The sequence below is a fragment of the Gamsiella multidivaricata genome (assembly GCF_025024155.1).
Source record: "Gamsiella multidivaricata strain RSA 2152 chromosome Unknown BC939scaffold_144, whole genome shotgun sequence".
Lineage (NCBI taxonomy): Eukaryota > Fungi > Mortierellomycota > Mortierellomycetes > Mortierellales > Mortierellaceae > Gamsiella > Gamsiella multidivaricata.
This window is the reverse complement of record NW_026251852.1, coordinates 14590-41267: the sequence shown is the minus strand read 5'-3', so window position 1 is coordinate 41267 and position 26678 is coordinate 14590. Positions and strand designations below refer to the sequence as shown.

Here is a 26678-nt window from a genome sequence, read left to right as displayed (position 1 = left end):
CACATCGATGCTCGTTCTTTGATGATGAAAAAAAAAAAAAAAAACAAACAAAGACTCAGCGGTGTCAATGGCAACAACGAGACTTGCTGAGAGCAGAACAAACAGAAAATAACGCTGTGCGGAGGTTCGATCAAAACTGCTGTGCTGCAGGCGAATTGTGGTCAGGGGTTGAGGTGAGGGGGAAGGCCCATGTTTTTTCTACGCTCCATCTGAGCGACTTCAATGGGGATCATTCTTCTCATTCAGCTCTCGCATTTCCGCATTCTGCATCTCCTTACATCCCACTCCCCACCATGACCCAACCCCAGGCAGTATAGTCATGGCCGAACAACAACATCCTGAGGAAAGACCTGCGGTCAGGCAAGAGAGAACTAGCCGGGTATATGAAATTGGCAAGAGTGGTATGGCCAGCGCTAGACAGCTTGGTGACCCATCGTCCTCTCTATCTGGAACTGTAGACATGGAGAGAGCGGCTCTTCCGGTACATGATCTTGAACTGGGTTCCCAGGCCGGGCCACTGTGAACAGCAGGCTGAAGAGGACATAGTATCGTCTGCAGATCGCCTGGCTTCCTCTGGCAGAGGAGCGTGGAGCTATACCAGTGTTGCCGCAGGAAGAGAGAAAGGGGGGAGAGGTTCTTGAAGACCGAGTGGTTGGTTCCCTCTGAACGACTGTTCGTTGCTCCAGAACCGCGAGTTGGTTGCCGGCATATCCACGAGGGAAGGCTAAGACTGCAAGGGATTCCTCTGTTTCTGTAATAATAAATATATATTTTTTTCTAGAAACGCGCCTCCCCGACCTGAAATGGCAGACAACTCTCGTCTTTTATGACCATTTCCAATGCTCGATACCCCGCTCCAGATACCAGAACTGCGTGCTCAGATTGCACGATTGGTTATCGTAAAGGATATCGTTAAATGCCTACAGGTTTACGGAACCGGACGGCTGCCTTCGCATATCCCGTATGGCACTCCATCGACTCCCATCTTCACACAGGGCTGCACGAGGCTCGGTCATGGAGTTGCCGCAAAGCATTGGCATCATATCAGTGCCATCAATAGCCTGAAGACACAGCTGCGCCTGATCGTTCTCTGGTCAAACGAGAGAACTCTTGTTATCAGACTCATCATGGAGAAAGCTTTTTATTCCAATGGTAGAGACTGGCCTTACCCATCTCCTATTTCCTTTCAACATTTTCGTTTTACAGCCTTTCATCTTATTCTCCTTCTCGCCCACTCATCTGCCTGACTCCTAGCCTTTCCCTATGGCCAACGTAACCAGGCACCCACTTCATATACCGGAGCTGCGTGTGCGGATCGCTCGATTTGTTCCTGTCAACGACGCAGTCGCCTGCGTGCAAGTGTGCAAGGACTGGGCAGCCGATTTTACCTATCTCATATAGCACACCATTGATTTAGACACCCATTTCAGGGTGCTGCACCATCTTGGTCAAGGTGTTATCGAAAAGTACGGACACCATATTCGCGTCGTTGTGAACTTGAAGGACCAAATGGACGCCGATATCATGTCCTGGTCTCAGGCATCCAAGTTGGTGCACCTCGACATGTGCATATTAGCGTCGCTCGACTTGCATGCGCGCTTTTACGACATTGTTCGACGAAACAGCACCAACCTCGTTTCCTTGCACTTTGCTTGCATGCAAGAGCCAAAGCCGTTTTTGCGGGTCGATGCACTCTCTACTGGTACCACAGCGATTTCAAAGCTGTCTTTTCTCAGGATCGAACGGTTTCAAATGACTCGCGGTGAATTCACGGTGTTGTTAAAGATGTGCCCTCTCTTGGACACATTGGATATGCGAGAGGTACCCATTAAAGGCGACATCGTTACGGAAGCGTTTCGGCATCCGAGGCTACACAGCCTTGTCGCTACGATCGCACAAATATTCGAAATGGATCCCACCATACCCAACACACCGCCACTCGTTGTTCATTTCCCGCGCCTCAGGACATGGAAAATATTGGACCGAATCCCAGCGGTCGTCGTCCCAATGGATGTCATCAGGGATAACATTGGTTGGCATTGCCCTTTACTGAGGGCTATCCATACTGAAACAGACGAGAAAGTAACAACAAATCTGCTTACTCGAGCCTTTTACGGACTGGCCGAAATCCGAATCGACTTTTATTCCTTCTCACTAGATGAGATTATGGCTGTGCGAAGTCATCGAAGTACACTGGAGTCTGTTGGCACCATTCTTCCGCATAATTTCTCTTACGATGTAGCTAATGTCGGGCGGACGTACGATCGTCTCCAGGGATACAACTGCTATATTCAAGAGTTACTGCGGTGCTGCACTCGACTACGAACCATCAGCTTCCCTTTAGAGGGGATGGATATCAACGAGATCGAGAAGGCCCAATGGCCGTGCAAGGACTTGGAGATACTCCAGATTAGGATCCGTGGCCTGGATACCAAAGAAACCATCGATCGCACGACCGATTTCTGGATGGACAAAAGAGCTGAGAGCAGGAGGCCATCATCAAGAAAGAAAGAGGCCACACTGAAGCATGGCTCCATTGAAGAACGAGTAGCCCGACACCTTTTGCAGTTCGATAGCCTGAAGGAGGTCTGGCTTGGGCACAAGATCAGGAGATTGTAGATGAACCGCACCCTCTTTTTTTTTTTTTTTGCAGTCCAATAAATGATAACCATTTTCGTACCGTTCGTGGGAGTAAACTATATGCTTGGAGACCGTCATGCATTCTCGTAATTAAAGTGCACCATGCAGGGTCATGGTGTCCTTATTCTTGTTCACCTCTAAAACCTCAATAAACGACATGGTTTGGAACTCGCCATCGATATCCACCCCTGTTTCTATGGAGACCATTGTCGAAGAGGTCGATCGATACTACCCTTGACTGGAGGCTATCCTTGCCGATAAAAGCTCGTCCACACAACGCAGCTATAGGTAGATAGAAAGACCATGGACAGAATATCATCCGGACTCACTGAGGCACTTATCCAGGGCGATGCCTTGTTCGAGGCACGAGCTGCCCGACATCTTACATCTCTTGAATTTCAAAACGCTGTAAAGAAGTCTGGTTTGGATATAAAAAGTCGAAAGAGGTTGAGGTTTGGTTTTTTTTTTTTTTTTTTTTTGTACTCACGGCTCCTTGCTCGTTCATTCGTCTCTCCCTACAGGAGGACTCGAATGAAGCGCGCGAGGGACGCGATTCCGGGAATTCAATTTAAAAACAGGTTGCCATAGCTGAACACGAAATAGTTGACTAGAGCCTGTTTCTGGATATCGATCGGGTGAAAGAGATTCCAGGTAAGCTAGCAAGGTGGGGGGGGGGGGGGGGGGAGGTCGAAAAGCTTGTTGACTGATTAACTAAACCAAAAAAAAAAAGTGCTCTCGAGAAGTGCATGCATGCATGCGTACATTTCCTTTTCATTTTCGAAATGTGTACAGGATACAGTCTATCGGAGACTACCCTTGTGCGATGGTACAATTGCATGGGTACATCCATGCGGCTGCAAACAAGCGGTCTGCTTTGGCTGCTTGGCCACGCAGAGAGCGGCCCTGGAAGAGCGGAAGCAGCTTCGATGAGCAGCAGCAGCAGCAGCAACAGCAGCAGGAGTGGGTGGCGGACCAGGAGCAGAGCCCGGGCCTTCCGAAAACATCGTATGCAGCCCCAGTATGTAGTTTGGGTATGTTTTATGAAGAACAAATCGATGGTCGCACAGCATTACAGGCCCTTCCTCTGTGTCTCTGTGTCCAAAACGTGTGTCCCGGCTGGACCAAACGGGAGGGGGGAGGGCGAGGGCAGCTGGAGAGGCATTCCTTCTAGCTCTCACACTCTCACACCCACACTCTCTCTCATTCTCCTCCTCCTCCCCCATCCTCATCCTCATCCTCATCCTCCTCTTCCTCCTCATCTTCCTCCTCATCCCATCCTCCATCTCCCCATCTGCCTCTCTGCCTCTCTGCCTCTCGCTTTCATATTTATCCCCTCTCCAGTTTCAAACGACTCCCCTGCAGAAAAAACTCCCCGAGATGTCTTCTTCCACACTGCCCCTCGAAAACCCCAAGCCCGTGGTCATGATCGCCGGAGGCGGTCTTGGTGGTCTGATGCTTGGCATCCTGCTCGAGCGCAGCAATGTCCCTTACCACATCTTTGAGCGCGCAAGCGAGATCAAGTCGCTTGGTAAGAATCCCCTTCATAATCAGTATGGGTTTGCTTCGTACCAATTTACCAACATTTACCAGCGAAACCTTGATTTTTTTAGGTGCCGCCATGTCTCTCTCCGTCAACATCTTGCCTGTCTTTGAGCAACTTGGCCTGTTCGACGAGCTGCTCACGTTCTCGCGTTGGTTCAACAACGCCACCATCTACGAAAGCAACCTGGATATCATCGGTCATGTTCGTTGGAAGGAGCAGAAGGCAGTGTAAGGATAGCTCACAGCTGGAAACAGGCATCTATATCCGAATGAGACTACAGGAGTGAAAAGAGCCCTAACAACACCACTTTTGTTTTTCAAATTCCAGCTGCGGTTACGACAAGATCGTCTTTGCGCGCCCACGCCTGCACGACCTTCTGTTGCGCCAGATTCCCGCCAACAAGATCACATTCGGTAAACGCATTCTCAGGACTGAGGAGAAGGACGACAAGGTTCTCATCCACTGCTCCGATAACTCGACCTACGCAGGCGACATCCTCGTCGGTGCCGACGGCGCCTACAGCTCTGTCCGTCAGTCGCTATATAAGCAGTTGCTCAATAAGGGCCTTCTGCCCAAATCCGACCAGGAGAACTTGGAGCTCGGATACAACTGCATGGTCGGTGTCACAGATCCCTTAGACCCCGAGCGGTTCACGCAACTCAAGGACGAGTTCACGCATTTCACTGCCATCTTGGGAAAGGACCGAATCAGCGTAAGAATATCTTTACTAGTGCTTATCGTGCAGCCTGCTATAGTGATCAAAGATCTAATGACGTTTCAACTGACGCGACCTTATCTGTTAATATGCTAGTGGGGAGTTTCCAGTGTCACTGATAACCAGATCTGCTGGATCCTGTTGATTCAGTTCAAGAACGCAGATGAAGCGGCTGAGCAACGATTCAGGAACTCTGAGTGGGGTCCCGAGTCCACCGATGCGATGGTCAAGGAGTTCCGCGAATGCTTGAATCCTTATGGCGGAACCATGGGTGAGATGATCGATGCCACGCCCAAGGAGCGTCGGTCGAAGGTCTTTTTGGAGGAGAAGCTGTTCGAGACCTGGTTCCACGGACGCACCGTCCTGATTGGTGATGGTAAGAACCGTTCAGGAGCAGGATGCGAAGAAAGTGTTATTTTTTGTCAATGCTAACCACTTGCATTTCTAAACCATCCTTTTCAAATACCTCCTGTTCGCCGCAGCCGCTCACAAGGTAAGCCCAGCTTGATCCACAAATGCCATTTGTCGCGGACACACTCTAATTTGAAACCAATTCTCATATCTCCCATTTCTCTCTTTTTCCCCATTAGATGATCCCCGCTGCTGGACAAGGTACTGCTCACACTCATCACCACTTATACTTTAATCCGCACACTCGCAACGACACTCAACATTCAAACCTAACTTCTCACTTCGTTTTCTTCTCATAGGCGCCATCAACGCTATGCAGGACGCCGTGATCCTTGCCAACACCTTGTATGACATGCCTGACACCAGCACGGAGAGTATTACCGCAGCGTTCCAGGACTATTACGACCAGCGCTTCGAGCACGCAAAGATGCAGGTCGAGATCAGTAAAGCTATGGGCAAAATCCTTGCTGGCCAGGTAACCAGACGGCTGTGTATTCTCTGCCGCTTTCAGGACCACATTTTGTTTCCGCACATGCTGACACCTCTCTCATACCTCATTATGGTTCACAAATAGTCTTTGACTGAGAGGTTCCTCCGCAAGGTCCTCCTGAACTACGTACCCGACTGGCTAAATAACAAGAATAACATCAAGACCGCCTGTTATCGCCCTCAGATTACTTGGCTACCATTCTCGCCCAACCGCGGCACAGGTCACATTTTGCCTCAGAAGCCCTCTAAGCGGTACCAAGAACAGCAGGCCCGTGGTTATGTCAGTCCAGCCAACGCTACTACGACAGCTACGCATCCAGCAATGACGGGAGTTGAGATGGCCGCTGAAAACGTTGCAGAGAACATGGATGTGGCGAATACAGTTGCCCCTGCGACTGGAGCGGTCGTCTAGATGCAAATGGCAGGATGGCATTTCACCGCCCAGAATATCCTCGCATTACGATGATTGTAAACAATTCATGTTAAAAGATCTATCGGATGGACAAGACAGGCGAACAAACCAGTTCGAAATGGAAAGACCGACATCTATTACATATTACATATTACATATGCAGACATTTCCTTTATATATTATAATAAACATGCCGAGCACTAGCGATGCCAACTTAAACATGCGGTCTGTTTGATCGCGACCTACGGTCAACGGATCTCTTGTTTGCGGATGAAATTACTATCAATGTGATAGGCATATGACAAACAATAACAGCTATCCTTCTTTGGATACGAAGGAGAATCGGAGCCAAGTACGCCCACGCACTCATAGCAAAAAATATGTCGGCCTTGATTTCGGCGACCCGTTTTCGAACTGATACATTTCGCAATTTTTTTTTTTTTTTTTTTTTTTTTTTTGGGGGGGAGGGGGGGTTCTAGCGATATATCACAGTATTTGAATTTGGTTTCGATACAGAAAAAGAAGAAAGTACCGGCGTAGCTACTATATCACCTCGGAATTGGCGCCCAAACCCAGATCTCCGGACAAGTTTTTCGAACTCCAGTCCTTTCTTCCTTCCACGACTGGATGTTTTTTTCTTTTCTCTTTTGATATCAAGGCTACAGGGTCTTGATGATGAGATTCTGTAGGATCGTCCAAGCTCATTTCGTCTTCTTCACACCACCACCGATATCCAACTCCTGCATAGAATGAGTATACCGCTCCAGACGAGGACAGAAACTGACCTCGGCACCACAATCAGAACCCTGTGGCTGATTATCCATCGCTGGTGCATCCAGAGAGTAAAACTATCGAAGTGAAAAAAAAGAAGCTATGGCTTCTTTCGATCTATCCACTGTGCAAAAAGTATCGTCCCAAACCACATCAAGAGAAAGATCCTCATAGGCCCATGTAGACTACTATGGGACCCTTAAAAGCGTGCGCAAGCAGGGGGTTTTTTTTTTTTTTTTTTTTTTTCATGGAGTGGCCTAGTCGCCCTTGAAAGCGAGGTCTTTCGATTACAGGGGGGATAATAGTAATGTTTTCATCTGTTCACAGAACTAAGAGGACGATGATTTCGTGCTGCCTCACCTTTCTCTGTGTTAGTGAAGTCCTGGAAGTCCGGACCAAAGGCCATCGCTCCCATGTTTCCGTCCTCCTCCTGGTACACCACATTGTTCTACGCTAGAGCCTTCGTGTTTGGATCGTCGGCGCTGCACTCTCCGAAGTAGGCATCGGCTGACATTCACTCAGTCTTTTGCCTGTTCATTCATCAAGAAGGGAGTGCGCGGATGCTATAAATGAATGAAAAATTGCGCTTGACAATGCACAGGGCGCACGTTGATGCGTCAAATTGGCAAAGGCGCGTCAACCTTGATGAGAAAAACTGAGGGCACTGTGATACTACACATATATTGGATAAGTGCGAGTATAGCAGCTGATGGCTGAAGCAAGCCATGGCATGCGAGTCTAGGGTGAAGAGAGAAGTAGAAGACTTTTTCAGAGCGATATCTGTGTTCTAGGGAAAGCTGTGATGAAAAGAGCGGAGGAGCATTCCCATGCTAGGCCATGCTAGACTGCAGGACCATGAGATGCTGCTCGTAGCAGCTGCTTTCGCGATATGAAAATAAAAGAAAAAAAAGAGAAAGGAAACGAAAACAAAGATGAAAACAAAGACGAAAACAAAGACGAGAACAAAGACGAAGACGAAGACAACGACGAAGACAAAAACAAAGACAAAGACGAAAGAAACAACATGGCGAGGCGTCCAAAGCAACAAGCTCCACATCACTTTCGTTAGCACTGCTGGTATCTGTACACTTGTTATGTGTGATATTATGTGTGATATGATTGTTTATTGCATTCAAGGTCGTCCTTACTCGACTGTATTGTTCATTCGCCCTACTCTGCTCGATCACCCTGCTCGATCGCCCTGAGCGCGTCCCGCTGCCGTTCCAGTGCCGTTCCAGTGCCGTTCCAGTGCCATCCCAGTGCCATCCCAACTCCATTTTGGTGTCGTCATACTTTCATCCGACGCGGTTCGGTGCGCATCGTGCTCGCGGTGTTGTGTTTGCAACCATAAAGAGAGAGAACATGCAAAAGAGGAAAGAATTTGTTAGCTCTGCAGACGCAACTTGTCAACATCACACAGCTTGTGAAGACATGCCAACTTCCACAACCCATCCCTCTTGTTTTGCCTTGGGGAACTGAGAACCAGCAGAACAGAGAGAAACAAGAAAAACAAACTACATAGAAAAGGACAGCGAGCTACCCATCCGGTTTCAAACATCCGTATCTCCATCTTGGCGCTCAAGGAGCACACAAGAACATGATGTGGAAACGGAAAGAAGAACAACAGTGTAGGAAATTGTGCAAATATAGGATGCTGCTCGCTGTGAAATATCCCAAACGGTATTGCGTTTGCCATCTACCCAGTGTGCTGCGCCGTATGGGCTCAAAAGAGGACCCCAGCACACTATGCTCATGAGCAGAAGGAGTGGTGCGCTTGCATGCTGTACATGAAGCAACAAGGGGTAGTGCATTACCAGAGTGGGCGTGTGTCGTTGTGTCACTAAATGGAGCACTCGGGGGGTCATTGTTGGATCGTGGCTCTAAGGCCCTACCCTCACCCCGCACACATTAAATGATGTGCGACATGCCTAATGCTTCATCCTCCACAGCGTGAGGAATCCACATGTAGTTCAGTGGTAGGACCCGTCGCACTGCGCCTGGCTGCCGTTGTGCTGCAGCAAATCTTCTTCAAACCGACACACACGAAATGGCACTGATACTAGCTGCCATACTCTATGCATTTATAAAGCACACCCACGTATAAACGTGAAAAGGGGTGGAATAAAGGTGCTCTGGGGTCCCCCGCCTTAATGACAAAGCTCAACAAGTGAGCGGGGAGTGGGTTGTGTGCAAGGGAAGGTAGAGTGGACGCGTCTTGCCTACCTTGTGAGGGTCCATTGTGGGAGTAGAGACGAGAGAAGTGCTGCTCTGTCAAGGAACAAAAGGAAGGAGAGGAAGGAGAGGAAGGAGAGGAAGGAGAGGAAGGGCAGGGTAGGGTATGACCGAGCAAGGCCAAGTGGTCAGTGGACGAGAAGCAAAGGTGGAGTGTGTGTCAGGAGGTGCAGTGGCAGCAGAAGTGGGTGCAGCGGGTACAGTGGTAGCAAGAGTGGCTGTGGCTGTGGCTGTGGCTTTGAATGTGCTGCCAGCTGGCAGGGAAGGAAAAGAGGAGGAGCTTTGTAGCTCTGTTTGCTTACCGCGCTGGTCTACTTACCGTGGTGGTCTTGTCCGCTGCGCGCAAGACAGTGAAGAGTGCAGAAGAGAGAGAAGAATGCAGAAGGGAGTGAAGGGGTGCAGAAGAGAGTGAAGGGTGCAGAAGGGAGAGCGGAAGGAGTGAGGAGTGAGGAGTGGAGAAGAAAAGAGAAGAAAAGAGAAAGAAAGAGAAGAGAAAGAAAAAAGAGCTGTGTGGTCAACAAAGATTTGGGGCACGTGCACGCTGGGGTGGCTGTGTCTGAAGTCGGTGTCAAACCCTGCAGGTATCCCACGCTCTTATTCCCTCTCTCACTAAGCGGCTTGGTAAAGGCAACGTGAGAGTGCTAATCACAATCGCGCGGAGAACCCTCAGCCGAACACATGGGGACACTTCGAGGGTCATTTATCTGTGGGTTGGGCCTAAGCAGTGCCAGCATGTGGTTACGAGGTGATAGGGGATGCAGCCAGCACATGTCAGAGCGTCAAACCCTGCACTCATGTACGCCGTGTGCTCATGTCTGGTGCATAAATGGGAATAGAGTCAGCTGGCCTGATCCTTTCTGTCTTCCGGTGACGCGTATTCTGTTTAAGCATTTTCCTCTGCAGGTTTTTTTTTCCAGGGCCATAGGAGGATCGCAAATGGCGAGCTGCTGTTTGTTCGGGCCTCTTTCCCCCTGCATCTAAGATTGGAACCAATGAAGGGATGCAAGCTGAAATGATGGCAATAAGGATCTTCCAGTCCAAGCGGGTAGAGTAGCCTTGCAAACGAGTAAGCAACATCCCACACATCGCGTCATCTGAGCATACTGCATGCATACTCCATTGTGCTGGATTGGACCTACCCGAGGGAGGATAACTGTAGACCTCAAAGTGAGCCCTGCAGCGCAGCCTCACCAGATCAGAGCATAGGAGTGTTGCATGCCGCTCTTTTTGGCCTCCATATCACTTGCAGGGAAGCGAAGATTAGGATCTACACTTTCACAAACATGAAAACGCCTAGATGCTCTTTCTTATGCGCCTCGTTTTTCTTTTTGTTTGTTATTTTTTCACTGTTCTTTCTTTCCATTGTTCTTTTTGTCTTTTCCTTTTCTCTCTGTTCCGGCACAAAAGATCGGACAAAGGAACCAATTGCGGAAACGCACTTCGTGTGTGGGCTAGAATATCAGAGCAGCTTTCAGACCAAGAACAACGGTCGAGCTGTTCGAGGGAGAGGAAGAAGGCGGGCAACAGTCCTTTGATTATTTGCTGTGTTGCGACCATGGGCCATGGTTTTGGCTGCTCATGACAGATAATGCGTTTGTATCTACAATATAGCTTTAGTTTAAAGATGTGTGGCCGTATGACAGAGATCCTTTATTGGAAGGCTGGCATTTTCAATTCCCTTTGATTTGCCATACTATTGTTCAAGGCATGTTTGCCGGTATCGCACTTTTCTCCACATTGCTTTCTAGATTGCTCTCAGAGCATCTTTATTACTGGTGATAATATCAAACAGCCATCCACGGTCGTGCCGCAATCGGCGCGGAATGCCAACTTAAGCTCACGGACCCTGAGCTCGTCAAGCTCCTGTGCCTACTCATCACACTCGCACCCTGTCCCCCGGTTTGTCCACGGCTCCCGACGCTCATACTCGTACGCGTACCCGTGCTCGTATTGGTTCGCCTCAAACCCGTGGTCGTATTCGTCCGGTTCAACCCCGAGTTATTTATCTGGGGACTCATATGCGCTGTATCCGCCGTCGCCACCGCTACTTCTGCTGCACAATCCCGCGCCTTAAGAAAATTCTGCGCCTTTTCTGATAATCGCACCTCTGGTAATCGCGGCGCGTGGTACGAAGGAATCAATGTGTCCTTTGGTGGAAATGCTGATTTCTGGTCCTTAATCGGGCCCTCTAATAACAACCAAGAAAAAAAAAAAAGGTTAGCTACTCCTCTCAAAACTTCAAGGACAGCTAGATTTTGGTCAGGATCCAGCGTGGTATGCATCAAAGTACGTGAAATTACCAAGGAACAGCTCCAATGCACTCTGGAGCATTTTCCACTCATCCTCTGTTTCCGTGTATCCCTTCAAACTGACATACTCCCGCCCCTCCGCATCCTTTTCTTCACTCTGCTCCAAGAATGGACATCCCATTAGCACCTTCAACGTCGCCGCAACCTCCGTAACTCGACTCTGACCCTGAACCTCTACTTTGCATCCTGCTGTGTTCTCGCTTCCGGGTGAGACTCTGTTCTGCTCAGGAACTCCCTGCTGTTGTCCTTCTTCCAGGGTACCCAACTCCCCAACGAGCTTCGACCGCGCCGCTGCCACATTCGCCAGATCCCTCAGTTGCTGCGAAGACGCTCGCTTCTTGGCCGTAATCTCCTGCAATGACATCTTATTCCTCTGCTTCCTATCATCTCCTCGCTCCAAGTCCTCTGGATCCTCCTCCTTCCACAGCGACAAATCCACAGGCGCATTCATAGTACGTCTCTTCATGGCCTTCTGCAGATCATTGGCCAATACCACCACATTCGATGCGGCTTCGACCGTCTCTCTTTCCTTCTCCGTCTCTTTGGTGTTATCATCATCCTCCTTCTTATCCTCCTCCTCCTCTGGCAAGTACAATGTCCCCATCATCCTCCTCCTCATCCTCCCCACTACTCTATCCACATCCCTCGCCTTCCCTTCGCTACCAATATCTCCTACAGCCGCCATACTTGTAGCATCCGACATTGGCGAAAACATTGTCCCAGGCGGTGCAGAATGCGTCCTGCTTCTGTTCTCCACAAAAAGGCTCTGCGTCTTTTTCAAAACACTCCGCACAACCTTCTCTGATGACTCTTCGCCACCTACATCGGTCACTTCATGTCCTCTCGTTCCCATTGCTATTGCTGACTTCTTAGCCGACGGTGGCACCGACTGCGTCTTCGAAGCTCCATTCCATTCCTTTTGCGCCAACAATACCCCTGGATGAAACTGCAGCTGTTGCTGCAGCTGCTGTCGCTCATGGCATAGGGGATGCATCGACGGCCACATCGCCTCGTTGTTTTTCTTCAATGACCCCTGACTTTCAGTCATCGTCATCGTCCTCGTCCTCGATTTCGTCAATGACACACTCCGCATTGGCGCCAGCGGGGAATTCGAAGACGACGTCGAAGTCTTGCGCGTCAACGGAGCTGAGAACCGGTTAAGCATCCGCAAGGGCGATTTCTTGGTCAGCGAAGGAAGAGTAGAAGACGGTCTGTCCGGAACAGTGACACCCGAAGACGAAGACGACAATATCGAAGAGCTGGACTCGGTTGTCTCGGTCATCAACTCGATCATGACCTCAGCCAGCGAAGACAGCGAGATTTTGATACAGAAGAAATGAAGACGCAACTTGTGGGCCATGGACACTTGCACCACCGGCGCTTTCTCCCTCTCCATAAGAGCTGGCCTCTCTGCTATTTCCTGGCTTTTTCCTGAACATTTCACTCCCTCATCAACTCCTGCTGAAGCGTATTTTCCTGCATGCAATACTGTTCCTGACGGCTTCAGCTGGAGACCATAGCAAGGGTTTACAACTTGATCCTCATCTTCATCCTGCGTCTCAATACCCTGCTGTCGCTGCAGTTCCTCCCTAACCTCTACCCAGTGGAGCTGTCCCCGTTCATTAATTGTCATAAAACATTTCACATAGCGCCCTGACGCTTTCTTGATCGGAATATTTGCCGCTTTCTTTCCCGAGGAAAAAGTCATCGTTGCCGACGACGACATCGACTTGGGTTTGCTGCATCCAGACACACTTATGTCCTCCTGATCGTCACCTTTTACAGAGCCAGCAGCAGTGCTGTTGGAGATGTAGAGCCAGATATATCCCGAATATGTCGGCGGACACGATGATCCTGCACATGAAGCCCTCAGAAGCGCTCGAGAAGCAAAATCTTGTGGAGATTCTGTTTTGCTCTCCTTTCGAGGCTCGTCTTCGGTGATCCTGGTGATATTCGATAACGGGTCTGGTGTGGAAGCTATTGAATTCCACGGGACATTCAAAAGAAATCGTTGTTTTCGGTCAGAAAAACCAACTCCGCATGGACAAATTTTTTTGCGAGCACAACACAAGGGCTTTCCCAATCCTTTACCCCTAGACCGCTCGATATGCTCCCGAAGCAGCTGCCTAGACCCACGCTGCGAGTTCGATCCCCCATTCCAAAATATCAGTCCCGGTTCTGTAGCCGACCTCATCCTGCGCTCCTCTTGCTGGATACGATTGTTATACCCATTATGCCTCGTCAAAGAAGCTTGTCTCGATAAAGGACTGTGCTGCAGCTGATGCAGATCCCTGTCACCCAAGACAGAGTCCACAACTGCCCACTCTTGACTCAATTTCCTCGTCAGACTCTTCTTAGGCACGACCTGCCCATCGCGGCGAATACTTCCACTGCGGCTCATGCTATTGCTCCACACACCGTTATTATCGCCGTCCCCATCCGTATTCTGATGAAAATTGGACAGGGCCGCCGCCACGTTCCATATCAGAACAGGGTCAATGGCTGGCAGAGTCGCGACATCCTGGACCGTATGACTTCGCTTCCGCTCTCCCCAAAGACCGAACCTTCCTGTGGCCCCCGTGTTCGTTGAAGTATAGGAGTTGTGACGACTTCGCTTCTTGGTCAACATGGCTGCGGTGTCCACATCTGTTGGAGGGGGCATCAACGGAAGTGGAGGCAGTGGAGGTGGTAGGAAGATCGGCGGGGCTATAAGTGATACCAATGCTGCCGGATCGAATGGTGGAGGTAAACCCTGCGACTGCGTGCAGTTCAGAGAGTTGAAGATCCTGACCCAGTTATTCAGTTCCTATATACACACACACGAAAAAAATAAAATAAAATGTTTTGCCCGCAGCAAAAGTAACGCACGTAAATACAAAGAAAAAAAAAAAAATAAAGTATCTTCGATTCACTGATATGTTCTACAGGAGACAACTAGAGATTTTTGGTCCTTACACTTTCACTAGTGGCCCGGAAGGACACTTTGGGCACATTCGGGTCCGGGGAAATGGTCAAGGTGATCATGGTCGATGACATGGGCACGATCGAGGACGATAACCTGAAGCTGTTCTGAGAGTTCTGTGGAATGACGATGGTGTCCACCGTCAAGGGCGCATGTAGCTCGATCGATTTTTTTACCGTGTCCTATCATCAGCAAATAGATAACCACTAAGTTTTTTTTTTTTTTTTTTTTTTTTGCAGCGAACAAGAGCCCTCATGAAAAAAAGAAAAGAAAAAAGAGATATGTCCACATACCTTGCACTTGTGGTATATCAACAGGTTGGTGCCCTGAAGAACGACCCATCGTTCCTTCCAGATGCCTGTGCAGTCTTTCATCCCGTTGCTGGTCAACCTACTCACTGGCCGGTTCTTTTTCGACATCTTGTACAGGACACCCTCTGCATAATGGTCGTAATAACTCAGAGTGGTACCTGGAGGCGGCAGTTGGATGTAGTTATTGCGCAGTTGCAGCTCCAGGAGACAGTGGGGCTGCAAATGATATGAACTAGTAAGCCTAGAGTCGTCCAGCCAGTGGCCCTATCGAGCGATAACCGCATCAATTTTTTTTAGAAACTTGCCATGTTAGCGCGGACAAAAAAAATTGAGCCATTCCTTGGTCCTCAGCCTTCCACCCTCCACAATAGAGAGTGATCGTAATAATAGTTAAAAAAAAACACTTACGGCTTCCAACCAAAAAAGCCCAAAGCAGGCCTTCCAGGCCGAGCACTCTGACTTCCTTGTCTCCGTCTTGGGCGCAGCCTCTTCACCCAAACAGTCTGCGAGCACGCCGCCATGATCCAGGACCTCGCGCGCCATATGTCGTGCACTTGTGCTGCTCTGTCGGCTCCTGTACTGACTCCACACAGTAGTTCCGCTGAACCGACTCGTCGAGGATCCGTCCCTGCTACCTCTGTCGCTCCCAGACATATTTCCATCATTCTTGTGTAGCAAAGAGTACGAAATCAGCCGTTGTAACTGCTGCTGGCTCAACACCGCGTGTTCCTCGCTGGTCTTGCTGCTGTAGGCGCTGCTACTGCTACTGCTGCGAAGGTGCGACAGGTGCTGGGCTTTAGACGAATGAATCTTCAAACTCTCCTGCCTTAGTCCCGGAGAAATAGTGCCGGCCCCTTGAAGTCCCTGAAGCAACGAGTCCGAAAACCCAGTATTCCTAAAAGAGGTACACGAAGGCGGAGACTGAGGAAACATGTCGTCCGCTATCAGTTCTTCCGCCTGGAGCTCTGCATCCTCATCGTTAATGCTATCCTGGTCGTTCAGGCTCTCGTCCTCATAGCTGCAGAGACTTGACTGACGGCTTCGCGGAGGTGTTGAGCTACCGTTCGTGTGCAGTGTCCGAGTGCTCATTCCATCCGATACTGAGCTCCCGGCTGTGAGATACTCCTGCGGCGATGGTCCATGCCTGCCGCGTTCCGTATTTAGTGACGCTTTGTCTATGTTGAGCGCAAGGGTACTATCGCTACCCATCCTGGACTCAGCCAAAGCCGGCCCTGACATTGTCGTGGGGGACGATGGAGCCTGGGGCGGCAACGAGGTCAATTTGCACTTTGCCAGAATCAGGTCGCGTGCCCTGTGCACGGGGATATCCCGAGGAAGGTCGACCTGGACCCAGAGGTCCTTGGGCACGTAACGTACATGGATTGTGATCACGGAGTTGGTGTCTATTTTCGGTACGATTGGTCCATTTGAGTGACTACTGGGAAGATGCTTGCTCCCGAGGAGCCGGTTTTTGAGCAAATTATTGTGCTCCATGGGAGCATGAGGAGTATCGAAAGCAGTGCTGAGATCGCTGCTCGCAGTTCTTGCCGGGGAGGGCATAATACGCGAAGGATACAGGGGCTGACTAATTTGATGGTAGAGTTTATACGGGCGATTCAGTTGTGTAGGCGATCGAGGTGAGCCTGGGGATGAGCTGTGTGTCTCAGTCTGGGAGATTAGGCAGGAAAGCGAGCGTGAAGGACTGTTTCTGAGTTGTGAGCTACTTCTGGGCGGCCAAGTTGGCTCCGTGCGCGGCGGTCGGTGCGACTGACCGAGAATTATTTGCTCATTCTGAAATTGTTCCCGCTGCAGTCCGTGCTGGTCCTTTGAGCCTAGACCAGGACGGCTGTAAAAAGAAGAGAAGGTGTTCGTTTCGACGGAAGGGTCATACTGGTGATTCCGGGGTGATGAAAAGGCCTTTTTGAGTGGACTGGTTGGAGCGGTTGTGCTGGTAGGCGAAGTCGAATTCGAGCGAGGGGGTGTGGAGTATCGAGAGTGAGACGATCCATGAAGCGGGGCGGAGGATGATGGCGGGGGTGAATCGGAGACGTACCGAAGAGGTGCAGAAGAGGTATAGTCAGGTGCATTAGATCGCGTGGGCGAAGCTATTGTGGAGCAGGTCAAAGGTGTTTCTGTTCCATGGAGACTGCCAGACGCCGATGAGGAAGATGTGGAGGAGACGCAGAGGTTGTTGCTGAGATTCAGTTCCATGGTGGATTGGCGCGTTCTTGGCATGGAGTAACAGGGAGATCTTTGTGGTCGTGAAGGCAGCCGATCAAGGTTGTCTAATTGCAAGGCACTGGGCCCGAGTTTGAATGCTGGATGTGGATTAGACTCAGAAGATGCTGCTGCTGGATGTCCCAGGGGAGGTCGGATGTGTTGATTAATATCATTAGCATAGGCATTACTAGACGTGGTATCGTTAATAGTGTTCTCCCATTGGGTTCGGTGATGATGGAGTTCGAGGGTGCTTTGGAGGAGGGAGTCGAGGGCATGAGGGTCGATGTGACTGGGTGAGCTGTGAGTGGACATGGCTATATCTCGTCCTTTGGAAAGGGATCCGAGGAGAAAGCGAGAATGGAGTAGGTGTGTGTGTGTGTGTGTATGTGTGTGTATGTGTGTGAAGGAGAGGAAGGAAGAGATAGATTTAGGGCACTGAGTGAGAATTAGTCGAGCGAGAAGAAAGAAGGAAGCGAGAGAAGAGAGGAAGAGAGTCGAAAGAGTAAAATTAATTGCAGTTAAAAAAAAAAAAAAAGGAGAAAATAAAAGTAGAGGGAAAGTGTCTGAAGGGGGCTAAAAAGAGGGGGATGGGCTGAATTGGATGGGATGAGCAGATCAAACAGCAGTAGCAGCAGCAGCCAGGTACTGAACTGAAACCTGGTGGCGACCAATACAAAGCAGGGAAGGGCGAAGTCATCCCAGTACGCGATCCACGGAACCAGTGTTCACCTGTTTGGGATGATGGAGAAAATATTGATTATAAAAGTTGTTATGTGGTCCAGATCACGAATGTTCTTCCAACAGACAACATGCATAACAGTATTATAACGAGAGAAGAAAGGATAGACTAAAAAAGGATGCATAGCATGCATAGTATGCATTATGTTGCAGCTCTATTGCTGTGTGAATGAAAAGAATCACTGTACATGGCCATGCGGCATACAGACGGCGCTACAAAAAATGCGTGTGGGCTTCCAGAGTTATTTTCCTCACCCTCGATTTATCCAAAGACAATTGCTTGCCCTGTTCCAAAAAGCGGTATTGTCCAAGGTACCACGGAAGCTACTCATACAGCATACAGCATACAGCATACAACATACAACATACAGTAACAATGCCTATGCATACCGACTTGATCAGCAAGCACATTACAATCAAAAATAGATAATATACAGATCTAGAAGGGGAAAGTAAGGAGAGACAAAGGAGATAGTTGGACATACTCGTGCGTAATCATATCGGTAGCAGATCAAGTGAAGGAAGAAGGATCATCCCAGGACCCTGTTGGACCGAACCATGGCGGATCCTTTCGCAAACACGCCCTCTTCGGTTGTATGCAGACTCCATTTGAGTTCAAACCTCTGAAGTCCACGCCTGGCAGCGTTTTTTTTTTTTTTTTTTTTTTTTTTCTGGATGTGCGGGCTATTTAATACAGTAAACTAAATCGTCATGCTGCAAGGATTGCCTCCTTTTTTTTCCGGAGTTGCAGAGTGTCCCTCCATTAACTCTATTTTAATGCTGCATGAACCTTACGCTGTCGATCTTCTCTTGGACATAGCTCGGTGTAAATAGGAGGGAGCAGCAAATCCGCTTCTTATACAGCCCTCCTTCACTTTTATTTCTCTATGTCCTCTCCACCTTAGAATATCGTTCATAATACTCCCATCTTTGATATCTGCTGTGTTAGTTCCGCAATAAATAGAAAAAAAAAAAAAAAAAAAAAAAACGCGACATACGATACGATAGATCAACAGATCTTTCTCTTAAATAGACTCATACTTTAGGCAAAGGAGTGGTTCCGAATAAATCGAGCAAAAAACAAAACAAAACAATCAAAGACACATTCTTCACTGCCGCATAAACTAGCAGACATGAGCACAACAGGCCTGCACGGATACATCACCCTATTGTGTTTCACAGGTGACATACAGCCCTAATTCGGAGGGGAAAGGGGGGTGGGGAAATCCATCAGGCGGAGAAAATGCGTGTGTGGTTTTATTTTCTTCTGGCAAAATGCATGTTACTATGTAGACGACTCAAACAACACGTCAACTAACGCATACATCCACCAAGTCTTCTAAGTTCTAACACACATACCTGTATTACCATCTGCTAGACCAGTAGTTTATCAGGAGCATATTTTTGTTTGTGTTTTTGACGGGAGTCATTATACCTCGTCAGCGATCCCACAGGATCCCCAATTGCTTTAAATGCAATGCCTGCCCACATTCACAAATGCAACTATGTATTCGGCTTGCACTTTATTGTCATTTCTCTCTCTCTCTATCTCTCTCCCTCTCTATCTCTCTAACCTGCTTTCCGTGAGGTGTCTCTTCCAAGAAACTGCTCCACTTTGCTTCTAGTTATCTTGATTTATTAAGATTCAGGAGTACGTGTAAAGTTTCCATAGATTTAAAACACCGCACCAATAAGTACCTCCGCCTACGCTTTTACTACTTCTGCTGGGCCTGCTGTACGTTATTATACATGCTCCAGGCCGATACCCTGCCTCGCTCCAACACCTTCTCCAACACCTGCTGCTTCGCCGGATCCGTATGTAGCCTTCCTTGGACGACCTTCAGCTCCGGCAGGTTCTCGAGCATCCATTCTACATCCTCGACCTCCATCTGCTGCTCCACCCCCGTGAACCTTAGCATCCGTAATCGCTTCAGTGTCGAAAGCTGACCTAATCCTGACCGCAACCGAATATCGAGTCCACCACTGGCTCCTGTAGCCACAGCCGTAGTCTGAGGGCCTATGGATGATATTGAGGGTGGGGGTGTCGAGGACGAAGACATGGACGACATTACAGCGCCATCGCCCACATTTTCTGCCGTTGCATTCCTTGGATTATCATTGCTAATGCTGGTGTTGGCGCTGCACTTCCCTCCAATGGACAGATAAACTAGCTTGTCCAGTTTCGCGAGCTGTTCAAACACCTGCCAATGCGTCCTCACATCTTCCATCCCATTCGCGAACCCAGTAATATGCAGGTCTAAATACTTCATTCCCGTACACACCCATCCTCCATCTTCCTTGTCCCCCCTCTCCTCGTCCCGTTCATCTCGGTTCCACCGCTGACGCCTTTGCCCACTCGATAGCAATATATCCCTAGCCAGGAGCTGGTTCCCATCAAAGCTTTCTAACAATGGACACTCCTTTAGAATTTCAATCGTCATCTGACTATCCAGCCCAGGACACTGATATAAATCCAAGAACCGCAGTGTCCGGAAATGTCCCCGCTCCTTCAACGCCATAAACGCTTCGCCTGCAAAATCACTCCTTCGAGCTTCAAATCGCATCAAACCACCCAATACCGACCCATTCGTACCCCTCTCTTGCTGCTGCTGCTGCTGCTGTTGCTGTTGTTGTCGATAAAGATGATGATACTGTCGCCCATTCTCCTTCGTACCCATACTAGCATTCGCACTCTCAGTGACATTCGTCGTACTCCACAGGATCCTTCTCAATTCCTGATCCGTCAACCTCGACTCTGGCAACACCAAACTGTGCAGTCTCGGCCAACAGCCGTCCCTCATCGCCTCACAAAGCTCCTCCACCGGGAACCCCAACCTCGGCACTCTCCAATCCAAAGTCCTCAATTCTGGACACTGCCGCATCAGCAACACCTGGCTCTGCAAGCTCGTATCCCGGATCCTCCCAAACCTCAATTCCTCCATCCGAGGGAACCGAAGCGAGGTATAATACTCTGCGGGGAGCTGTCGTAACGAACACCGTTCCAGGTCCAGAGATTCCAGACGCGTACACATCTGAAGGAAAGGTTTGATGTGCTTGTAGACTTGTAAATTCACGAGGGATTGAAAGGACGATAGGCGTGGACAGGGACATCGCGCTGTGCCCGAGAGTGTGGGCGCAGCGGCCAAGGCGCGCCAGAAGGATCCACCGGGAGACTTGCGTTCGACATAGACCTCAATGCGCGTCAGGTTTCGGTTCCGGAGCAAGAGATTCGTCAATTGGCTGTGGGTTCCCTCCAAGAACTTGCCTTGCTGGAATTCTTCTCTCTGTCTCCTCGACCGTTGCTGTTGCTGTTGCTGTTGCTCGATTGCTTCTGTGTTACTCAACAGCGTCCCCTGATAATGCTGTTCCTTCACAAGTCCCATAGTTTCGTCGCCCACACCACTATCCCTCCGGCCCTTCTCCCCTCCCAGTGTTGCCCCAGTCGGGGCTAGATCATTATCCTGTCCTTGCCAGTACCCTTCCTCCCCTTCCTCCCCGTCCCCTCCCACCCCTCCTTCTCCCTCACTTTCTTCCTCCTCCTCATCTTCATCCTCATCCTCCTCATCCTCCTCATCTTCAAATGCATCCGGCCAGAGAATCAAGGTCTCCAACCTCTCACACCTCTTCAACACCCTCTCCAACCCTCTCAAATCTGCCAACGATAACGTTCGGATGAAATGTGAATGTCGTTCCATATCCTCGGGTGAGATATCGTTCGCGGTCTCGATGTGGCCCCACAACACCGGTTGGAAGGCGTGGAGCCAGGCTCGGGAGACGAGGACGCATGTGAGGGCGTCGCGTTGGGAGAGAAAGCTACCGATGTGGGCCAGGATCTCGGGCAGGTCCAGTGCATGGAGGTGAAACGAGGGAGCTGGGGCGGTCGACATAATGGTGAGAAAAAAAAAGTGAGCCGTTATGATGATAGTGTGTAGTATGTGTGCTTTGTCGCGAAAAAGGGACCTGTTCAGTCGAGTCGAGTCGGGGGGTGAGGAATGGAGAAATGGAGGAATGGGCGGTTGGAATGAGCAAAGGCTGTCAAGAGTGAGGGAAAAAAAAAAAAAAAGAAGCACGGGAGGGTATGCGCGAAGAAGAATTTCATTGACGAATGGAGCCAGCTTGCGAGTTGTGTGGGAAAAATAATCTCGAGCACACCACTCCCGTCCCACTCACGACACGCACAGACACTCTTTATCAACTCTTCGGTAGGCTGTCTGCTAATGGCCCTCAGTGTTTACACCTCACTGCTACTGTCTGTCTGTCTGTCTGCGCATTCCCATGCCATGGCATTTTGACGGCCAGCTTGTCTTCATTACTGGAAATGACATATGACATATGAACATGAGTGGAGGATGAAAAAAAAAAAAAAAAAAGTAGTCGCGACTGGGCGAAGACCATGACAATTGCTCTCATTCGACAGTTCATAAGAGCACCCAGTCAGCTGTCACGCGATACCCCACACTCAGAGCATGAATCAATTGGATGGCGAACCGTGCGCATCTCAACAACGCGTATCCGTACATGAACACGTACACGCGCCTTAATGCCCCCATGACTGGGTATCACCATGAACACTCGCATGTTAATCGTTTTGTTCATGAGCTCCATATTTCCTTTCATTCTTTTTTTTTTTCCGTTACTAACATAGTCATACAGATACAATGTCTGCGATAAAAGTACAGTGAAATACTCTAGCGCTCCTGAAGGCCTCCTTCCTTCCATCATCATCTAAATTGCTCCCAATACATACTTCCTCCAGCATCACTCCCACCAGCATCCGACCTACCATTCAGCCCTGTCGTATCCATACTCGCGCTCTTACCCGTACCTGTACCCATTCCGCCTGTCAATTGCATCACCGGTCCTCCTCCTCCTCTTCCTCTTCCTGGTCCTGTTCCTGTTCCTAGTCCTAGTCCTAGTCCTAGTTCCCGAGATCCTGTCCCGGTCACGCCCACAATGTCGGACATAATCGCACTCGAATACGTTGTTGGAGGTGTCGCCAAATTCGACACCGAAGACCCTGATGCCGACGCCATAGGAGAAGACGACATTGACATTTGCGATCCATTCGGGGATCTCAGGTTCATAGTGTGCGTAGAACCATGGTAAGCCAGAACCTGATGCTGTTGTAACTTCTGCTGCTGTTGCTGTTGTTGAGATGCGTGCTGCATCTGCATTTGCTCATATTGCACCATCGATTGCCCAGGAGGTGTCTCTTGCGCAACACCAGCGCCGCTTCCACCCTGTACACGAATAATCTGTCTATTATCCTGAATCGTCATGAACGCCTGCTGCTGGACATTCTGCGGCCGCTGCTGCTGTTGTTGCTGTTGCGGGTATGTCGACTGATTTATATGCTGTGCAATCACATTTTCCTGCTGTCCCCGCTGAAACCGCTGCTGTTGCTGTGCTTGAGATTGCTGTGATTGCTGTTGGAGCAACTGTGTTTGACGCTGTCGCTGCTGCGTCAGCAGATTATGCTGCCACTGCCTTTGCATCTGCTGTTTCTCCTGCTGTTGTTGCTCTTTCAGCTGCAGCTGAAGACTTGCGCCCGTACCTGTACCCGTACTCAAACCCAAATCTGAACGTGCAAAGGGTATATTCTGAGATTGCTGTTGCTGTTGTTGTTGCTGCTCCTGTAAATGTCGCTCCATAGGCTGCGTCGACGGGGACTGCGTATTCCCCAAGGTAGAGTGCTGATGCATCGTTGGACCCCTCTCGTTCGTAAGCACAGCCAACATGTCTATATCACCCTGTCGGCCCTCACCCTGGCGACTCATTGGTGCTGAAATGGTATACGCATTGTTGCGCGCATTGCTGGATTGTTGCTGTTGCTGTTGCTGTTGAGCGTACTGTTGAGGAATTGGCTGTCGCTGTTGTTGAACATCCATCGGACCTGGACGCTGCAAGCGAGTGGGCTGCATTGATTGAATCGATCGCTGTGCATGGATCTGTTCATGTTGTTGCGATCCTCGCGAAGTCTGCGCCTGCGCCTGCGCCTGCGGTTGCTGTTGCTGCTGGTACTGATGCGGCTGCGACTGGAGCTGAACCTGAAGGCTCTGATGCTGTTGCTGCTGTTGCTGCTGTTGATACTGTAGTTGTTGCTGTTGATGCTGTTGATGCTGCTGAAGGAATAACTGCTCACTCATGTACATGAGCTGTCTCTGTCCCAGACTTACTCCCTGCATACCAGCTCCTTTCTCCGCGCCCTGTTCCGCCATGCCATTGCCAGATATAACGACTCCGGATGACTGCTTAACTGCCGCAGTATGAGACATAATCGAGTCCACAGGTCCCATGCCAGAGCCAATGTTGTCCTGTTGAGAATGTCGCTGCTGTTGTTGCTGCTGTTGAATTTGTGGACCGGATACGGTAGATGGCCAGGTAACGGGTATGGCTCTAGGCGATCCAGAAGGAGTCATAGACGTATCGTTGCCAAGGTTCCCGATATGCGCCATAGATGGAGTTGGTGTTACCATAGCACTCAATGGACCGTACGCGCTGAGATTTGGTGCAGACGCAGTGTTGTATGTTATTCCATCACTGTTGTACGTGGAACTGTCTAAGCTGGAAGCGACTGTCTCAACGGCGACATCGACAATGTCCTGCGGTATTGAGTCATCTAGAGCTGTGATGGTGGACCTGGAGATCCCGTCCGAGCTTCTAGGCTGATTTGCTGTCGTTTTGCTTCGATTCAAAGTCGAGCCGGTGGATCCTGAAGCTGCATTAGACGCGCCCCTCCGTTTTGGTTTTCCAGTGGTGTTAGGTTTGTATGTCCTGATGACCAGTCCAGGCACGTTGGAGGCACCGGTAGACCCGTCTGTTCGTGCTGCTGATGGTCCTATAAAACCATTTCCGGTGCAACCGTGTCAGAGACTCATTACATATCAAGTTCATCGAAAATCCCTGATCCCCACTCACCATTCTTGTCAAATAGGTCCGAGATATTATTGTGCATCACACTGTGATACGACATAGCAGGGGAAGCAGCATCGAGCAAACCTCTCCTCGGCACAAGCCCCATGCCCGGATGCAGCAGCGGCTGAATATCCTGGTGCTGAAGGTGCTCCTCCAGATGGTTGTCCTTCGAATAACGATGCCTCTCCTGGTACAACAATCTCATTTCCAGGAACCGCATTGACTCATAATAGGTCCGCTCGTGCAACGACTCCTGCTCTGATTTGTTTCCACTGGCGGTCCCCTCATCTAGAATGACCCCGCTTTCCTTTGCGCCACTCATATCCATATTCGTGCTGGCCATACTGTTACCATGATCAAAGAATTCTGCATCGTATTCCGCCAACTTCTGTCGCTGCCGCTCCATCTCCTGTTCCCGATCCATTTCCTGCTCCTGCAGAATGGCTGCGAGCGTCCTTTCGAGGGACCGGATACTCGAACTGATACCATCGACCGTCCAGTGATAGATCGAAAATTTGCGGAGCGACCCCAACGACCTATGGAATTGATCTACTGCCTGCTCTTTTCTCTGAATCGCCTCAATGAACTTGGCACTTGGACCACATCCGCCAGACCCAACTCCCGTTTCTCGGGCTGGCGCTGGGATGGCGGCCACCATTAGATGCACCCTTGCTGCATGCAGCAGAATGTAAGCCCCTGCTCCGAAGCGCTCCAGATGTGTCAGGTTCTGACAGCGTTCTGCCAGCTTCGTGATCCTGCGAGCAGCCTGCGAACACACTGACATCGAATGACATCCTTCCGTCGTCATGGGAGCTTCTGATTCGGAGAGACACTTATTCTGTCGTGACATGGGAGTCGTCGGCATCAGTTCTCCAACGCGCACACTCGGTCGATGAAGAAGAATAAGAACAACATAGTAGATTCCATGCATAATGTCTGTCGTATCAGCAAGATGGAACGGGTGTCAATGAGCGTGAACAATGGTGGATTATGATTCCAAGCCTCAATGGCACGTTGTGCCCGTCAATTGATTACCTCCGTAGACGTTTGGATGGGTCTGAAGATTATTCCACTGAAGATGTGGTGGGAGTGCCTGCACCCATTCTGTTAGATCCTTGTCCAGTTCCGCTACCAGCACATCCTGTTTCTGGTTTGCAACATGTTGTCTCGTCAACATATCCTGGTGTGATTGGGTGCCACCCATTGCTGTTCGGCCAGCGTTGGTGGTAGTGTCTTGCCCCGATTGACCGTTGGATGCCGATCCTACTCCCCCAGCCTCGCTTACTCCGCCTTCCTGTTCTCCCGATTTGGACTTTGAGCGGCTAGACCTCTTGGATCTCTTCCTGGATACCGGCGTAGACGTAGGCAGCTCATTCGAAAGCATTCCCGCAACGAGTGCTCTTCCACCTGCATGTCCATATACACTACGTGAACTACAGTGGAAATTGCTGCCCGAGATGTTTGTTGGATACAGGTTGTTCATCACCCGACCGAGCAATGCTGATAAATGGATCAAGTTCACCATATGCTCCACATCCTCCTGATCCTGTGCTGGGTTACGAGCCAATGGATCCGGTTTCGGTTTCTCAGCCCCACAGTCCTGGTCCTGAATCAGGTAAGGTCTTCCGTAGCTGGATCCCTGGACCCGATCGTATACATAGAGATACCACCATGTCCTATTCCTGTATTCGACCTGTATCGGATTCAATCCCCATCCAGAACAATTCCTGTTCAGGCCCATGTCCACAGCCATCCGGACCGCCATTCCAAAATACATGTAGCTCTTCGTCAACACGCCCTGATCCCTGGATTCTACTAGATGTTTCCCCAGCAAAAACAACCCCTGAACAGTCGAGAGTCGAGGACAATCCAGAAACTCGTCCACGAATCGACAGGCTGTCTTGCAGTAGTTCTCTCCAGCAGTTTGAGCGCGCATTGGGTCCGATCGGCACCTTGGATCCGAAGAGTACTTGGACGCGATCGCAAAGATTGACAGTAACAGGAACGGCG

General features: G+C 49.8%; 8 protein-coding genes across 8 annotated transcripts; 2 read left to right on the top strand and 6 right to left on the bottom strand.

The window, feature by feature from the left end:
- The first annotated feature begins 124 nt into the window (after positions 1-124).
- On the top strand, positions 125-2675 carry BC939DRAFT_497686 (uncharacterized protein). The gene is made up of 2 exons (XM_051559737.1): positions 125-481; positions 1402-2675. The coding sequence occupies exons 1-2, from the start codon at positions 320-322 to the stop codon at positions 2617-2619; spliced, it is 1380 nt and encodes a 459-aa protein (XP_051406144.1). The 5' UTR covers positions 125-319; the 3' UTR covers positions 2620-2675.
- Positions 2676-3875: 1200 nt separating this feature from the next.
- Positions 3876-6482, top strand: BC939DRAFT_470543 (uncharacterized protein). The gene is made up of 8 exons (XM_051558129.1): positions 3876-4168; positions 4251-4410; positions 4511-4895; positions 4995-5274; positions 5381-5391; positions 5489-5510; positions 5609-5784; positions 5884-6482. Exons 1-8 carry the CDS (start codon positions 4018-4020, stop codon positions 6208-6210), a joined length of 1512 nt encoding a protein of 503 aa, XP_051406143.1. The 5' UTR covers positions 3876-4017; the 3' UTR covers positions 6211-6482.
- Positions 6483-8293: 1811 nt separating this feature from the next.
- On the bottom strand, positions 8294-9244 carry BC939DRAFT_470536 (uncharacterized protein). Its single transcript, XM_051558128.1, has 2 exons — positions 8880-9244; positions 8294-8642 (listed from the first exon to the last, which is right to left on the bottom strand). The coding sequence occupies exons 1-2, from the start codon at positions 8888-8890 to the stop codon at positions 8366-8368; spliced, it is 288 nt and encodes a 95-aa protein (XP_051406142.1). The 5' UTR covers positions 8891-9244; the 3' UTR covers positions 8294-8365.
- A 1655-nt stretch (positions 9245-10899) lies between these two features.
- Positions 10900-17474, bottom strand: BC939DRAFT_470532 (uncharacterized protein). The gene is made up of 6 exons (XM_051558127.1): positions 15204-17474; positions 14778-15059; positions 14478-14666; positions 13614-14328; positions 11514-13499; positions 10900-11401 (listed from the first exon to the last, which is right to left on the bottom strand). Exons 1-6 carry the CDS (start codon positions 17325-17327, stop codon positions 10998-11000), a joined length of 5700 nt encoding a protein of 1899 aa, XP_051406141.1. The 5' UTR covers positions 17328-17474; the 3' UTR covers positions 10900-10997.
- A 1813-nt stretch (positions 17475-19287) lies between these two features.
- Positions 19288-20439, bottom strand: BC939DRAFT_470530 (uncharacterized protein). The gene has a single exon (XM_051558126.1). The coding sequence runs from the start codon at positions 20429-20431 to the stop codon at positions 19469-19471; it is 963 nt and encodes a 320-aa protein (XP_051406140.1). The 5' UTR covers positions 20432-20439; the 3' UTR covers positions 19288-19468.
- An 800-nt stretch (positions 20440-21239) lies between these two features.
- On the bottom strand, positions 21240-21809 carry BC939DRAFT_470527 (uncharacterized protein). The gene has a single exon (XM_051558125.1). It carries the CDS (start codon positions 21604-21606, stop codon positions 21400-21402), a length of 207 nt encoding a protein of 68 aa, XP_051406139.1. The 5' UTR covers positions 21607-21809; the 3' UTR covers positions 21240-21399.
- A 542-nt stretch (positions 21810-22351) lies between these two features.
- On the bottom strand, positions 22352-23639 carry BC939DRAFT_470523 (uncharacterized protein). Its single transcript, XM_051558124.1, has one exon. It carries the CDS (start codon positions 23528-23530, stop codon positions 22475-22477), a length of 1056 nt encoding a protein of 351 aa, XP_051406138.1. The 5' UTR covers positions 23531-23639; the 3' UTR covers positions 22352-22474.
- Positions 23640-26145: 2506 nt separating this feature from the next.
- Positions 26146-26478, bottom strand: BC939DRAFT_383938 (fungal-specific transcription factor domain-containing protein; the record flags this gene model as incomplete). Its single annotated transcript, XM_051551780.1, has 1 exon — positions 26146-26478. A coding segment is annotated over one exon (333 nt), but the record flags the coding sequence as incomplete, so codon positions are not given.
- Positions 26479-26678: the final 200 nt, after the last annotated feature.

Excerpts from the sequence above, each read along its gene's own strand:
- BC939DRAFT_470527 (XM_051558125.1), bottom strand. The coding sequence starts at position 21,606 with ATGCACTGGACCTGCCCGAGATCCTGGCCCACATCGGTAGCTTTCTCT.
- BC939DRAFT_470532 (XM_051558127.1), bottom strand. The coding sequence starts at position 17,327 with ATGTCCACTCACAGCTCACCCAGTCACATCGACCCTCATGCCCTCGAC. Across the intron at positions 13,500-13,613 it reads GCATATCGAGCGGTCTAGGG|CTTCCACACCAGACCCGTTA; the intron begins GTAAAGGATTGG and ends GGAATTCAATAG. Across the intron at positions 11,402-11,513 it reads TGCATTGGAGCTGTTCCTTG|AGGGCCCGATTAAGGACCAG; the intron begins GTAATTTCACGT and ends GGTTGTTATTAG.
- BC939DRAFT_470530 (XM_051558126.1), bottom strand. The coding sequence starts at position 20,431 with ATGGGTACGAAGGAGAATGGGCGACAGTATCATCATCTTTATCGACAA.
- BC939DRAFT_470543 (XM_051558129.1), top strand. The coding sequence starts at position 4,018 with ATGTCTTCTTCCACACTGCCCCTCGAAAACCCCAAGCCCGTGGTCATG. Across the intron at positions 4,169-4,250 it reads AAGCGAGATCAAGTCGCTTG|GTGCCGCCATGTCTCTCTCC; the intron begins GTAAGAATCCCC and ends TGATTTTTTTAG. Across the intron at positions 5,785-5,883 it reads GCAAAATCCTTGCTGGCCAG|TCTTTGACTGAGAGGTTCCT; the intron begins GTAACCAGACGG and ends GTTCACAAATAG.
- BC939DRAFT_470523 (XM_051558124.1), bottom strand. The coding sequence starts at position 23,530 with ATGAGTCGCCAGGGTGAGGGCCGACAGGGTGATATAGACATGTTGGCT.
- BC939DRAFT_497686 (XM_051559737.1), top strand. The coding sequence starts at position 320 with ATGGCCGAACAACAACATCCTGAGGAAAGACCTGCGGTCAGGCAAGAG. Across the intron at positions 482-1,401 it reads TGGAGAGAGCGGCTCTTCCG|CACACCATTGATTTAGACAC; the intron begins GTACATGATCTT and ends TATCTCATATAG.